Genomic DNA, 12,824 nt, shown 5'->3' on the forward strand with positions numbered 1-12,824 from the left:
CCTGCATCCGAGACGTATATCATCAGCTGGTGGTATGTGGAGGGGACTGCTTGCATCTTGTGAATCATGGTTCTCCCCATGATTACGTTGTATACGGAGTCGCAGTCCATCACCAAAAATTCGTCCCGAAGGGTTTTTGCTGCCTGGCCTTCGCCCACTGTGACTGGCAGGGTGATCTTTCCTCGAGGGATAGCTGCGGATCCGTTGAATCCGATCAGAGGATAACTGACTTTCGTCAGTGCTTCCTCTGGCTCTTCGAGGATCAGCTGCTCGAAGCAGTTTCTGAAGATGATATTGACGGCACTTCCTCCGTCGACTAACACTCGATGTACGTTGTGGTTGTTGAGGTCCATGGAAATGACCAGAGGATCGTCATGTTTGTACTGGACTCCGAAGCAATCATCAGCAGTGAAGGTCATGTTCGGGGGGTGTGGCTGGTTGTCTCCAACCGCGCTGAAGTTGACCCGATGGGAGAGGGCTCTTAGGTGTTTCTTGCTGGCCTGGCCAGACTTCTGCCCCCCGAACACCACCAGGATGTCGTTTTTCTTATGTCCTGTTGCTTCGTAGACCCTCTTCTGGGGTTGCTCATGCTGTTTGCCACTGGCGGCCTTTTCTTTTTCCTCCCTTCGGTCTAACAAGTACTGTTTCAGGTAGCCTCGGCGAACGAGGTCCTCAATGTTGTCTTTCAGTGAGTTGCACTCTTCGGTGTGGTGACCGAAGTCATCATGGAACTCGCACCACTTGTTCTTGTTTCTCCGAGCTGGGTTGGACTTGAGCTTCCCCGGTAGTTTCCACTTTTCATCATTTCTGTTGAGGCTAAATATCTCTTTTCGGGGCAGAGCTAGTGGAGTGTAGTTGGTGTATTTGGGTTGAAGTTCACCCCTTCTCCCGTCTTTCTTCGGGCTCATCTCTCTAGCTCCTACTTTCTCTTTCCCCTTCCTTGAGCTGCCCTCGGGCTTGCTCTGGGTATTCTTTGTGTCTCTCGGATCCGACGATCCTTTCAGTCTTGCAGCGGCCTTGTTGAACTCTTCGGTTCTGATGAACGCATCAGCCATTTGGAGCACGTCAGCTATTCTGGAGGGGTTCTTCATTGAGAGTTCGTCACGGAACTTCCCTTCCTGGAGCGCGTGCTTCAAGGCGAAGATGGCCACGTCTGGCTGCAAGTTTGGTATGTTTGTTGATTCCTTCATGAATCTGGCCATGAATTCTCTCAGACTTTCGTCTCTTTCTTGTTGGATTGAGGTCAGTTCTGCTGTGGTTCGCTCGGGGCGATTGTTGCTCACGAACTGTGTGCAGAATCTCTTTTTCAGCTTTTTCCAGCTCTTGATCGATCCCTTCGGCAGCGATCTAAACCACTCTCCCGCCACTCCGGTTAGCGTGGTTGGGAAGTATTTACACCAACATGCTTCGGAGTAGGGACTCAAGAACATTTGCTGCTCGTAGGAGATGACATGATCCCTCGGATCTGTGATTCCGCTGTAGGTTAGGTGCGCTGGCAGTCTTACCTTCGGTATTTCTTCCATGATCAGCTCGTCCGAGAAAGGGGATGACGTAGGAGTCATGATTCTTTTCCCGAGTCTAGCCCTGATGCCTTCGTTTGCCGAGGTTCTGTGATTAGAACGTTCGGGCGTACGATGGGGGCTAGGGGTTCGATCATGCCTCCTGTCTCTTCTTCTTTCTCGGCTACTGACCTCGGGTCGTTCGCCAGATCTGCTCGACTCACCTACCCCGAGTCTCGTATGGATCGAAGGTCTTAACCTTGAGTGGACCGAGGGCCTCAACCTGCTGAGCACCGAGCTTCGGATCCGAGTGTTACGAGTAGTTGATTCGCTTTGGAGAGCTGTTGGAGTAGGCGATGGTCTCGCAAACCAATCTGGTTGCTGTTGTGCCCTTTTTTGGGTGTCCCACGTGCTTTCCATCCACCTCGACGTCAAGTGTGTACCTGTCAAGGGAAGGAGTTCTCGTTCGGGTCTGGACACTTCCGCACTGGGTGGCTCGTTCAGCCTTCGCCTGGTCCTCCTCTCTTCTCTGCGGTCATTTGCCAGTCCTTGCTGCTTCTCATTGAAGAGGAAGTTTTGCATGATGGTCATGGCCGCAGTGAGCTCTTCCCTAGTTGGAATCGGAGGTCCTGCATTTGTGGCGGTCGTAGCTCTGCTTGGCTGTGACCTCGCCATCGATTGAGGGTGCCCCTCTTGGTCAGATTCTGAATCTGACCGCACCATCATATCGTCGTCATTGTTGTTAACAACATCATTCACCATTTTCGCGGAAAGAGGTGATTGATGTCTTTCAAAGGCTTTGAAGTGTTCTTCCCCACAGACGGCGCCAAATTGTTCCGGTGTTGTAAAGATGGAAACAATGGGCTTCGAATGAAGGCCCTTTTGTATGTGTTGAAGATCTTGCTTGTTTGAATGAGTAGAGTCCGAATTCACCTGCACAAGAGCAAAGTCACTAGCCTCGGGGGTGTTTCCGAGGAAAGCCCCTCCGATGCCTAAGTAAGAACGATGCTCGGATTCTAGAGAGAAGTTCTCTAGAAGAGTAGTCTTAAGGCGATAAATTGGACGTACCTTGAGGTGTGAGCCTTGGCGGCCTATTTATAGTGTTTGCATAATAAATGCCCATAGGTCATTTATTGCTATTGGGCCTTGGGCCTTAATGGAGGGCTGAATAGCCATTGGTAGGTTTGATGCTGTTGTTTAGAACCATTGGGCTTTGGACTTAGTGGCCCAATTGAGAGTCAATTGGGAGCCCAAACAGATATCAACACAAGTTGTCAATTTGTTAGCGTTCTAAAATAGACGCTCTCTGTTCTTAATTTAGCCAACCTCATAATATTGAAAACTCTCTTTACAACGAGATAATTACTTTTATCCCAAAATTATTTAATTTTCCTCAATTTTGTTGGGAGAGGATTTCCTTCAACTTTATTTGCAACTATTTCCCTCAATATTAATTTAAAAGAGAATAAGTTCCTTCTTTGTATTGTTTGAAAACTAATACTCAATTCCCTACATACTTCAATGGTGGGAGAGAACTCAGATAATACAAAGAAGAAAACGTAACTTTAATACGGAGTACTTTATTAAAAAAAATTGTAATTACCTTTATAATAAAAATAAATAAAATCTCAATATGAGATAACAAATTGTAAAATTACAATTCTTTAACGAATTAATGGTTAAATTAAACCTAAATAAAAATAAAGAACGGATCTATCGAAGTAGTAAAAATACACTCGATATTTGGACCATATACCAACAAAGAATTAGCATATAAACAAAAACTAATCTAGGGCAATAATATGCAAAAATTACATATTAGTGGATTAGAAAATTAATTAAATTAGATTTGACATATGCAACTTATGTTGGACTAAACAACATCATTAGTGGATTAGAAGATCCTTGATTTGCTTTGAAATTGATGGATCTGCCTCTGAATCACAATGTTCTTCTAGCATTGGGAGAAATTCCAATGGAACTAAGCATTTCTCCTTTGAATAGAGCTTTTCTTGGACTAATTGTGATGATAAAATTGGAAGGTTGGTTAATTTGGCATCGTTGTCATTTTCCTGCAAAATTAGACAATTCCAAACACATTTTCAAGTTAGATTAGCAATTTGTAGCACATCCCACATGCTTGCCCCTTATCACAATATCATGTTTCATGCAGTGCTAACTGCTAAGGCTATGATGACATCACGACTACGGAGACCTGTGTAATTTTTCAAAATCAAAATCCCAGGGTATTACACAACAACGTTTTAATCATTGCTCAAATTTTGGTTTTGTTTATACTTGGGAAACTAATTATATTATACGAAGTATTTGAAATTTATGGCCCTGGTTTAATTTCATGTATCGTCACATCAACTCATATTAAGAGTCGTGTTTTAATTGTAAGTTTCTCTTCGTGTACATAATATGGTCAAAGTTTTTACTTAGCGGCATATAAACAGAGAACTTGGGTTCAATGGTGCAAGTTAGGATTCAAAACTGTTTCCCTATTATTTTGCCTAGAAAGTTGGTTATCATTTTGACGCTTGACTATAGTTTAATAACATTTTCTTAATTAGGTCACAAGTTTGACCATTAACTGCCAAGCAGTCAAACACCCGAGACAACTAAAAACTACAGCTTCATATAAATTTTTACCAAGATTAATAAAGAAAAATGGATGACTTGTAAAATTAGTTTAATAATTATCCAATAATCCTCTTAAAAACACAGACAACCAATTAAATAAGATAAAAATTGGTTGCAAAATCAACTACCAAATTGGTAATATTCCAAATGAAATTATCTGGTTAGTACATAAGTTGTTTCATTAATTACAAGAGAACAACCTTTAAAAGAAAAAAAAAACAGGGGTGTATAAGAAATGTTATTATAAGTAAATTTCAATACGAGTAGCGTGACAATGTTAGAGCTAAATGAACTCGATTTGACCTGACCTGAAATTAGCTTGTACGACTTAAATTGTGTTTTCCGACTCTAATCGAATTGATCTGATTTATATTCCGATTCGAAAGACCTAATTGTCTAATCTAAGAATAGGTTTAGACAATAATGCAACCTTAACTAAGACTATAACAACAAAAAATCAGCTAAAAACAGAAGAAAAAAGAGGTGAAATAACAAGATCAAATGAGTAAGAATAAAGTAAATTACCTCTTTCAAAGTTTTAATAGATTGAAGAATCTCCAATTGAGCTTGCATAAACTTAACATACTTAGAAGCAGCTTGAAACATTTCAGCAGTATTCATCTTATGACCACCTGGAATCAGCTTCCCTAACTCTTGTGTTTTCTCTGTAATCTTCCTTCTTCTTTCTCTAGCTGCCCTGCTTTGCGCCGATACAGTCTTAACTTTCCGACCATTATTATCCCCATAACTCTGATCAAAATTAGCACAAAATTCATCACCATTATTATAATAGTTATAACAATTGGGATGATTATTGTTATCATTCAAATAATCCACATTGAAACAGGGGACCCCGAAAAAATCAGGAACAAAGGTGGAGTCATTGAAACAGGGTGAGAGTTTCTGCTTCTTGGGAAAAGGGAGGAATTGTGACGAGAAATCGTCGTCGAACGAGAGAATCTCCTCGGGAGGCGGGAAATCGACATAGGAGAAAGGAGAGTAGCTGCCATTGTTGTTGTTAAAAGTGAATAAATCATTGTTGTCGAAATCGAGTTGTTGTAGAGGAAGAGGATCGAACAGGGAATCATCGAAGTCGAAAAGTGTTGGTGGGAGAGGATCAAAACAGAGGAGGTCTGTTTGGTCATCTTCAAAAGGTAAAAGGATGTGATTTGGGTCATGGAATTGGAATTGTTCAAAAGGGTAATTCTGGTTGAGGAAGCAGTTGGGATTTTGCCAATCTAACGCCATTTTTGTTTGTTTGTTTTTCTGGTTAGGTTATGTTGGATTGTGTAAGCTGAGCAAGAAAACAGGGGAATGTGAGAGAGAAAGAGGAGGAGTAGACTGAAGGAAGACTAGATGAGTAGAGAAAAGTGTCAGGAAAGATAACTGTTTTTAAACTGCTAGAGAGAGAATGAGAGAAGAGAGGAGAGAGAAAGAAGTGGGAGAATAACTGTCACTAGAAAGTTTTGGAGGATCCGATGTTTGAGCAGTTAGGGTTTTCAGGGGGTATCAGACTATCAGACATTTCATTGGCGCCTTTTTTTTTTTTTTGTAGTATTTTTTATTATTATTATTTGAGAAATTATTTTTAGGTTGGGTTGTATGAAAATTCCAATTTGTGTAATTATTATTATTTTTGGAAAGATAAAAGCATTTTATTAAATAAACTCAATTTCTGTCAAAGTATTGAGACTTTAGAGAAAGATATCAGTTTTTCTGCTTTTCAATACAAATATGCACATTGTTACAAACCCGTCTAAGGCTGCGTTCTTTTCACCTGATTTTCACTTATTTTTCCTGAACTTATCTTATCTGAACTTATCTGAACTTAACTGAACTTATCTGAACTTATCTGAACTTATTAGAACTTATCAAAACTTATTTTAGTTATAAATTGTACTTGGTCAACCCTTATTTTTCCTGAACTGAACTTATCTGAACTTATCTGAACTTAACTGAACTTATCTGAACTTATCTGAACTTATTTTTCCTGAAATAAGTGGAAATAAGGTGAACAGAACAGGGCTTAACATGAAAAATCAAAATAATCAAACCATAAGCTATTTTCCTATGAAATTTTAGATATCACCGACCATCTAAACTTTAAATATTTCTATATATTCAGTATGTTATCATGTTATCGTTACTTCTATTAAAAAGTAAGTAAAATCAACTCAACTTAAACGTGGATAGTTATAAAAGGCTGAATCACGACCCAATATACACAATAATTTTACTTTAGTAATGGGCCTCATAAGTCATAACTTTAATATATATATATATATATATATATATATATATATATATATATATATATATATATATATATATATATATATATATATATATATTTGTTGTAATTCCTCTTCTATTATTTTGGGTTGGGTTCTTTGCAAATTCCTATATGTGTAATTGTAGTTATGGATTGAAATCTACCCCAACCAGATTTTGCAAGATTTTATATTTGAGTACTAGTAGTATTATGGGTAAGACTTAGACCTGTCAAACGGGTCGGTCGGGTCGGGTTGTAAAAATTTACTTTCGGGTTCGGGTTGAATCGGGTCGGTCACTTTCGGGTTCGGGTTTACAAATGCTTGTTCAAGACCCAGAACTTTCGGGTTCGGGTCGACCCAACGGGTTGAGAGATTTTAAAACGCGCATTATATTTTCATTAATTTAGGTGAAAAATATACAAAATATTGGCACAAGTTAACAAATTTTCCTACGAAAGTTTATATTTTGTCAAATTCAATCATAAAATGTCGTATAATTCAAATTAAAATCATATTACACAGAACAATAGTAAAAACAACGTGTCTTTTATGCTTAAATTTTCTCATAATCTCATTTATTACTATAAATACAATGATTTTCAATCGGTCGGGTCTAAAACGGGTTCGGTCGGGTTTTGACCCATTCCTTTTCGGGTTGTTCGGGTTCGGATAAAATCGGGTTACGAGTCACAAAATCTTGTTCAGGACCCAGTATTTTCAGGTCGGGTTCGGGTCGGTTTTCGGGTCGGGTCGATTTTTGACAGCTCTAGTAAGACTGTATGGATACACTTCTAGAGTACTTGATACTTGTTACTCCAATACTTATTGGGTTTTAGTTGTTGGATGATTAAAATTAACATACATTTTATTCAAATAATACTATTATTAAAATTTTAAAAGGGCTTGGCTCATAATACTTTAACTTTTCAAAGTAATTAAAAAGTAATGTCAAAACCCAATAATTAAAATACTAACTAGCTATCAATTTTTACGTAGTAAATAAATGGGCCACAGAACCAATAACAGTTAGCCTTTACTTATTTTGATATAATGATCTTGACATTAACATATTGGTCTTCAATTTGCACATTATTATGTTAGTCCTTTGTGGTTTTAGCCCATTTTACATTCTTCTACACCAAACACAAAATTACTCCTTGCAATATTTTCATTAATATTTAATTTTCTTTATAGGTTTTGCTTAACTTATTTAGAAACATGGACTCATCGACATAACTCTAAAAAGTTGAACCTCAGGGCCACGGATAATGAAAATAATAAAGTTTTAATGGTGTCAAGTGAGGTGTTATTTTGTACCATAGCTGTAATATTTAACTTGTTGATCCTAAAGTTTTGATGATGACAAAGCAAACTCCTGACAATTGGTTAAGTTATGTTGCATAATAGGTTCCGAGATCCTTAGAGGGATAATGCTAAGTTAAGGAGATCCTGAGTTGGATAAACTAAGCAACGTGGAATATAAGCAAGTAATTGATCCATGTCAGACACTACATTGAAGAAATAATCATTAAGCAAGGCGAGATCCTTAGGCGAGTTCCTAAGGCGAGATCCTCATATATTATGTGGATCCTCGGCGTTCCAGAGAAGGAACAAATCGGGAAGTCTTCGAGTGAAGCTTCTAAAGGTGCAACATGAAGACTACAACATATGAGTTTATGTTTTAGGATTTATGTAAGTATTTAATAAAGTTTATAAGTAATTTGGTATGAAAGGGACATAGTATTTTGGTACGTTTTAAATGAAATATGTTAACTGTAATTATAAAAGAGTTTTAACTTGGAAAATCTTTTTAATAAATAAAATGTATTTAATTAATAAATGAAACATAGGATTCTGATTTACTCTCCTTGTTTCTCAAGTAAAAGTTTTTCCACGTTCCTTGAAACTCTCCCCACGTATTTCTGTTCAACGTACATTTAGTGTTTTGATTTGGTCTCCCTTGTTTCTCTCCAACTATGCCCATGTTACTGAGCAGTAACTGTTAGTGGGTGGTTGAGGGAAACATGGGTACCAAACCCTAAGTAAAACTCTCCTATAAAAGGAGAAGAGTTTTAGCTTTTCAAAACACAACTGATCTTTGCAAATTATATCTTAAGAGCTTAAACGTTTTAAAAGAGAATCAGTTTTCAAAAGAGTGTCCCTTGAGTTCCTTATTACTTTGAGCTTTATTACGTACTAGAATCTATCTATCATATTGTATTTTGGGTTTAAGGATTGAGTGATCCTTGAGTGACTTAGAGTTAAGTCAAAGAGAGAAAGAGCGACTAAGAGTTTAGTCAAAGAGAGAAACAGTGACTTAGAGTTAAGTCAAAGAGAAAAGGGAGCGACTTAGAGTTAAGTCAGAGAGAGAAAGAGTAGCACAGTAATCGAAGGGGATTGCTGTGGGGAACTCGTGTTCGAGAGGAACTCGAGTTAAAGAGTGTATTTGTAATAGAGTTATTGCATTAATACAAAAGAGTAGTGAGGTTCTTCTTGATTAGGGTCAAGAAGGTTCCTCCGTTTCATATCTTTCTTCGCTCATTGTTCTCAGTCTCTTTATTGTTTAAATTCCGCAAGAAACTTACTCAAGTTCCCAAGAAACAATTCACCCCCCCTCTTGTCAAGTGTTCCTACTGAACTATCAGTTGGTATCAGAGCAGGATCTCACAAAAATACAGGAAACCCTGTTGAGAAAAAGTTCCTGGAAAGTATGAACGCTTACGAGAAACTCGGGAAGGTTATTCCACTCAAAGACCTCCAATGTTCAACGGAAAATTCTACACCTACTGGAAGAACAGGATGGAGATCTACATCAAGGCAGAGAACTATCAAGTCTGGCGAGTCATAGAAGTCGGTGATTTCGAGGTAACAATGACCAATGCTCAAAATGAGGTAGTTCCTAAACCCATGTCTGATTTTGCTAAGGAAGATTTTGAGAAATTCGAAATCAACGCAATGGCTGTGAAAATCTTGCATTGCGGCCTTGGACCTCATGAACATAACAGAGTTATGGGGTGCAAGAGCGCAAAGCAAATCTGGGATCTCCTTCAAATAACTCATGAAGGAACTAATGAGGTCAAACGTTCAAAAATTGATTTATTAATGTCTAAGTATGAACGTTTTGAAATGCAACCAAGAGAAACAATACAGGAAATGTTTACTCGTTTCACTAATATCACTAATGAACTAGTTTCTCTTGGAAGAAATATTCCCTCTGGTGAACAGGTTAGGAAGATCCTAAGGAGCATGCCACAGGATGATAGATGGAGAACCAAGGTCACGGCATTGTTCGAAACAAAGGATTTCACCAAATTCAACATTGAACAATTGGCGGGATCCTTGATGACGCACGAATTACATCTAGGAGCAGCTGTTCCTGAGAATCCCAAGAATCGAGGCCTTGCTCTTAAGGCTGAGGAACAGGAGGACTCGGATCCTGATGAAGAAGAAGCTGCCATGTTGGTCAGAAGAATGAAAAGATTTTACAGGAACTCTAAACCTGGAAATCTAAGAGGAAGGAACTCAATGAGAAAACCAAGCGGTTCCAAGCCTGACCAAGGATGTTTCAAGTGCGGAGAATCAGACCATCTAATCAAAGACTGCCCTCAGTGGGAAAATGAAAAAGGGAAAGGCAAGGGAAAGGATCTGTCCAAGGAAAGATTCAACAAATCAACCTTTGCCAAACCCAACTTCAAGAAGGCTATGATCGCAGCTTGGGGAGATGCTACTGACTCGGAAGAAGATGAGGATCAACCAAATGAAGAAACAGCAAACCTGTGTCTTATGGCAAAGATTGATGGAACAACCCAAGATCCATCAAAAGAAGTAAGTTCCTCAACTCTTCAATCTCTGTCTAAAAATAAGTTAGTGGAATTATTGATAGAAACTCTAGATAACTTTAAAAAGCTCAATGTAATAAAGGCTCAAAGTGACAAAGCCTTGGAACTCACCAAGGGACACATGACCTACCTTAATAATGTTAGATCTGATGTACAGGATAGGTTCTTTGACTTGCTTGATAGAAACACTGCTCTTCAAAACTCCTTTGAGAGAGTCAAAAATGAAAACATTCTTCTCAAAGTGGAACTCAGTCAATATAAACTGTTTAACTTAAGCCTAGATCCTAGCAGGTCCACTGAGATTAGCATGGGGGTCTTTAACGTTGATTTGGAAAACTTAAACAGTGAGTTGGTCACAGTAAAGGAACAAAAGGAGAAATTAACCAAGGAACTAGCCTTAGCAAATGCACATAAACAATCTCCTAGAATCACGCCTAAGTGGATTGAGAAGGCTCAATCTAAGAGAACTGAAGGCCTAGGTTTTTACTATAAAAGGAACAATGGTAAAAAGAAAAATTATGTGGAACTGTCTAGTGTCAAAGTTTGTTCCTTTTGTGGTACTGGTGATCATGTTGTGACTGAGTGTTCCAAAAAGAAGGAACTGTTCAATAAAAACCAGAACATTGTCAAGAAGATATGGATGAAGAAAGATGATTCTTTAGTAGAAAAGGAACTCGAGGAAACCCGAGTTCCTGTATCTAACAATTGATAATATTGCAGGTCCTAGTGTGGGGGAACAACTCGTGGTATCTTGATAGCGGGTGTTCCAAGCACATGACAGGAGATAAAACCAAATTTCTCTCACTAGAGGCCTACAACGGAGGAACTGTGACCTTTGGAGACAACAAGAAAGGTGAAATCATCGCCATTGGAAAAGTAGGAAGGTCAAGTTCCCATTCAATTGATAATGTGTTCCTGGTAGAAGGTTTAATGCACAGTCTGCTTAGTATTTCACAATTCTGTGACAAAGGAAACTCGGTAAGCTTTACTTCAGAAAGTTGTCGAATTATTAACAATAACAGTAAGGAAGTTATTTTGGAAGGAACTCGCAAAGGGAACACATATACTGTGGATCTCAACAAAGTTCCAAGGAACAACTTAACTTGTCTTAGTGTTATTGAGGAGGATCCACTTCTATGGCACAAGAGATTCGGACATGCTAGCTTTTCATTGCTTGACAAACTGAGATCAAAGGAACTAGTGAGAGGTTTACCTTCCATCAAGTTCCTTAAAGACAAAGTTTGTGAAGCATGTGCCAAAGGATGTTCCTCGTGGTAAACGTAGGAGCATAAGGGTAGCCACTAGAGTTCCTAAGGTCATTGTTCCTCTGGTGTTCGTTGACATATCTTGTGACAATGAGGATGATGATGGGAACGTAGAGGTATTGGAGGATACTGTTGAATTTGAAAAGGAGGAAAAAGAATCCACCCCTGTTCCTACACCAAAGGTGGATAGCCCTGTTCCTCAACCAAGGTACATCCCTGTTCCTCCCACTCCTACTGTTCCTTCTTCCATTACTGGCTTTGGTGGGTTTGCTGCTTTTGGTTCTTCAAGTTCCTTAGGATCTCATGATCCCAATAAGGAGGAACTCAAGGAACAGGTTATCAAGTTGAGAAAGGATATGGATAGAATGATAAAGCTTCAAGAGTCCACAAATGCTATGATACTACAACTCCAGAATCAGATTACAGCTTTGTTATCTGGAGTTCAACCAATGGATTCAAGTCCTTCCCATACTTGAGGATCTCTTTGCCAAAATCTAACCTTGTTCCATCCTAATTTCCAAGATCCCAAATTTTTTTGTGTGTGTGTGTGCTACATTACGCTTTATTTTTATTTTGGAACTTTTTATTTATTTTTTTTGGTTTGTACTCCTTTCATGGGATACAGTTACATCCTTTATTTCCTTTATTTTTTTATTTCCTTTAATTTTAGTGGAACTCATCAATGAACGTATCTCTAAAATCATGACTAGTTATTTATTATGTTTTCTATTCAAATCTAGTACGTTGGAACTTAACTTTGAGGCTAACTTAGTTTGCCAACCGTTGATCGGAGGGCGCTCTAATCGGTATATATTAGTATTGTGTATTTCTACTTTTTGTTAATGCCAACAGGGGGAAATGAATGCAAGCTTAACATAAAATTGATCACTTGAATCCGTCTCACTACTCTCTTCTCGATGTAAGTTTATAAAATTTTATTTCTCGTTTCTAATTTTATTTTCGTTTATTAAAATTAATTTTAAATTTTCCTTAATTTCATTTAGGAAGTTTAGATTAATTTTTATAAAAATAATTTATTTAATTTATTTAGTTTATTTAGTTTATTGCTTTATATTTATGCTAATTGATTATTGCTGCATTTAGTGAAAGTTTGCTTTTGTTGTCATCACCAAAAAGGGGGAATATTGTTGATCCTAAAGTTTTGATGATGACAAAGCAAACTCCTGACAATTGGTTAAGTTATGTTGCATAATAGGTTCCGAGATCCTTAGAGGGATAATGCTAAGTTAAGGAGATCCTGAGTTGGATAAACTAAGCAACGTGGAATATAAGCAAGTAATT

At 38.1% G+C, this 12,824-nt stretch overlaps 1 protein-coding gene across 1 annotated transcript; it reads right to left on the minus strand.

Moving 5' to 3' along the window:
• Positions 1-3,177: 3,177 nt before the first annotated feature.
• On the minus strand, positions 3,178-5,467 carry LOC110795214 (transcription factor bHLH53-like). The gene is made up of 2 exons (XM_022000216.2): positions 4,671-5,467; positions 3,178-3,571 (listed from the first exon to the last, which is right to left on the minus strand). Exons 1-2 carry the CDS (start codon positions 5,391-5,393, stop codon positions 3,386-3,388), a joined length of 909 nt encoding a protein of 302 aa, XP_021855908.2. The 5' UTR covers positions 5,394-5,467; the 3' UTR covers positions 3,178-3,385.
• Positions 5,468-12,824: the final 7,357 nt, after the last annotated feature.

This window comes from Spinacia oleracea, chromosome 6 (genome assembly GCF_020520425.1).
Source record: "Spinacia oleracea cultivar Varoflay chromosome 6, BTI_SOV_V1, whole genome shotgun sequence".
Classification (NCBI taxonomy): domain Eukaryota; kingdom Viridiplantae; phylum Streptophyta; class Magnoliopsida; order Caryophyllales; family Amaranthaceae; genus Spinacia; species Spinacia oleracea.

Coding starts and splice junctions, on each gene's coding strand:
- LOC110795214 (XM_022000216.2), bottom strand. CDS start 5,393: ATGGCGTTAGATTGGCAAAATCCCAACTGCTTCCTCAACCAGAATTAC. Junction 3,572..4,670: donor CTATTAAAACTTTGAAAGAG/GTAATTTACTTT, acceptor CTAATTTTGCAG/GAAAATGACAACGATGCCAA.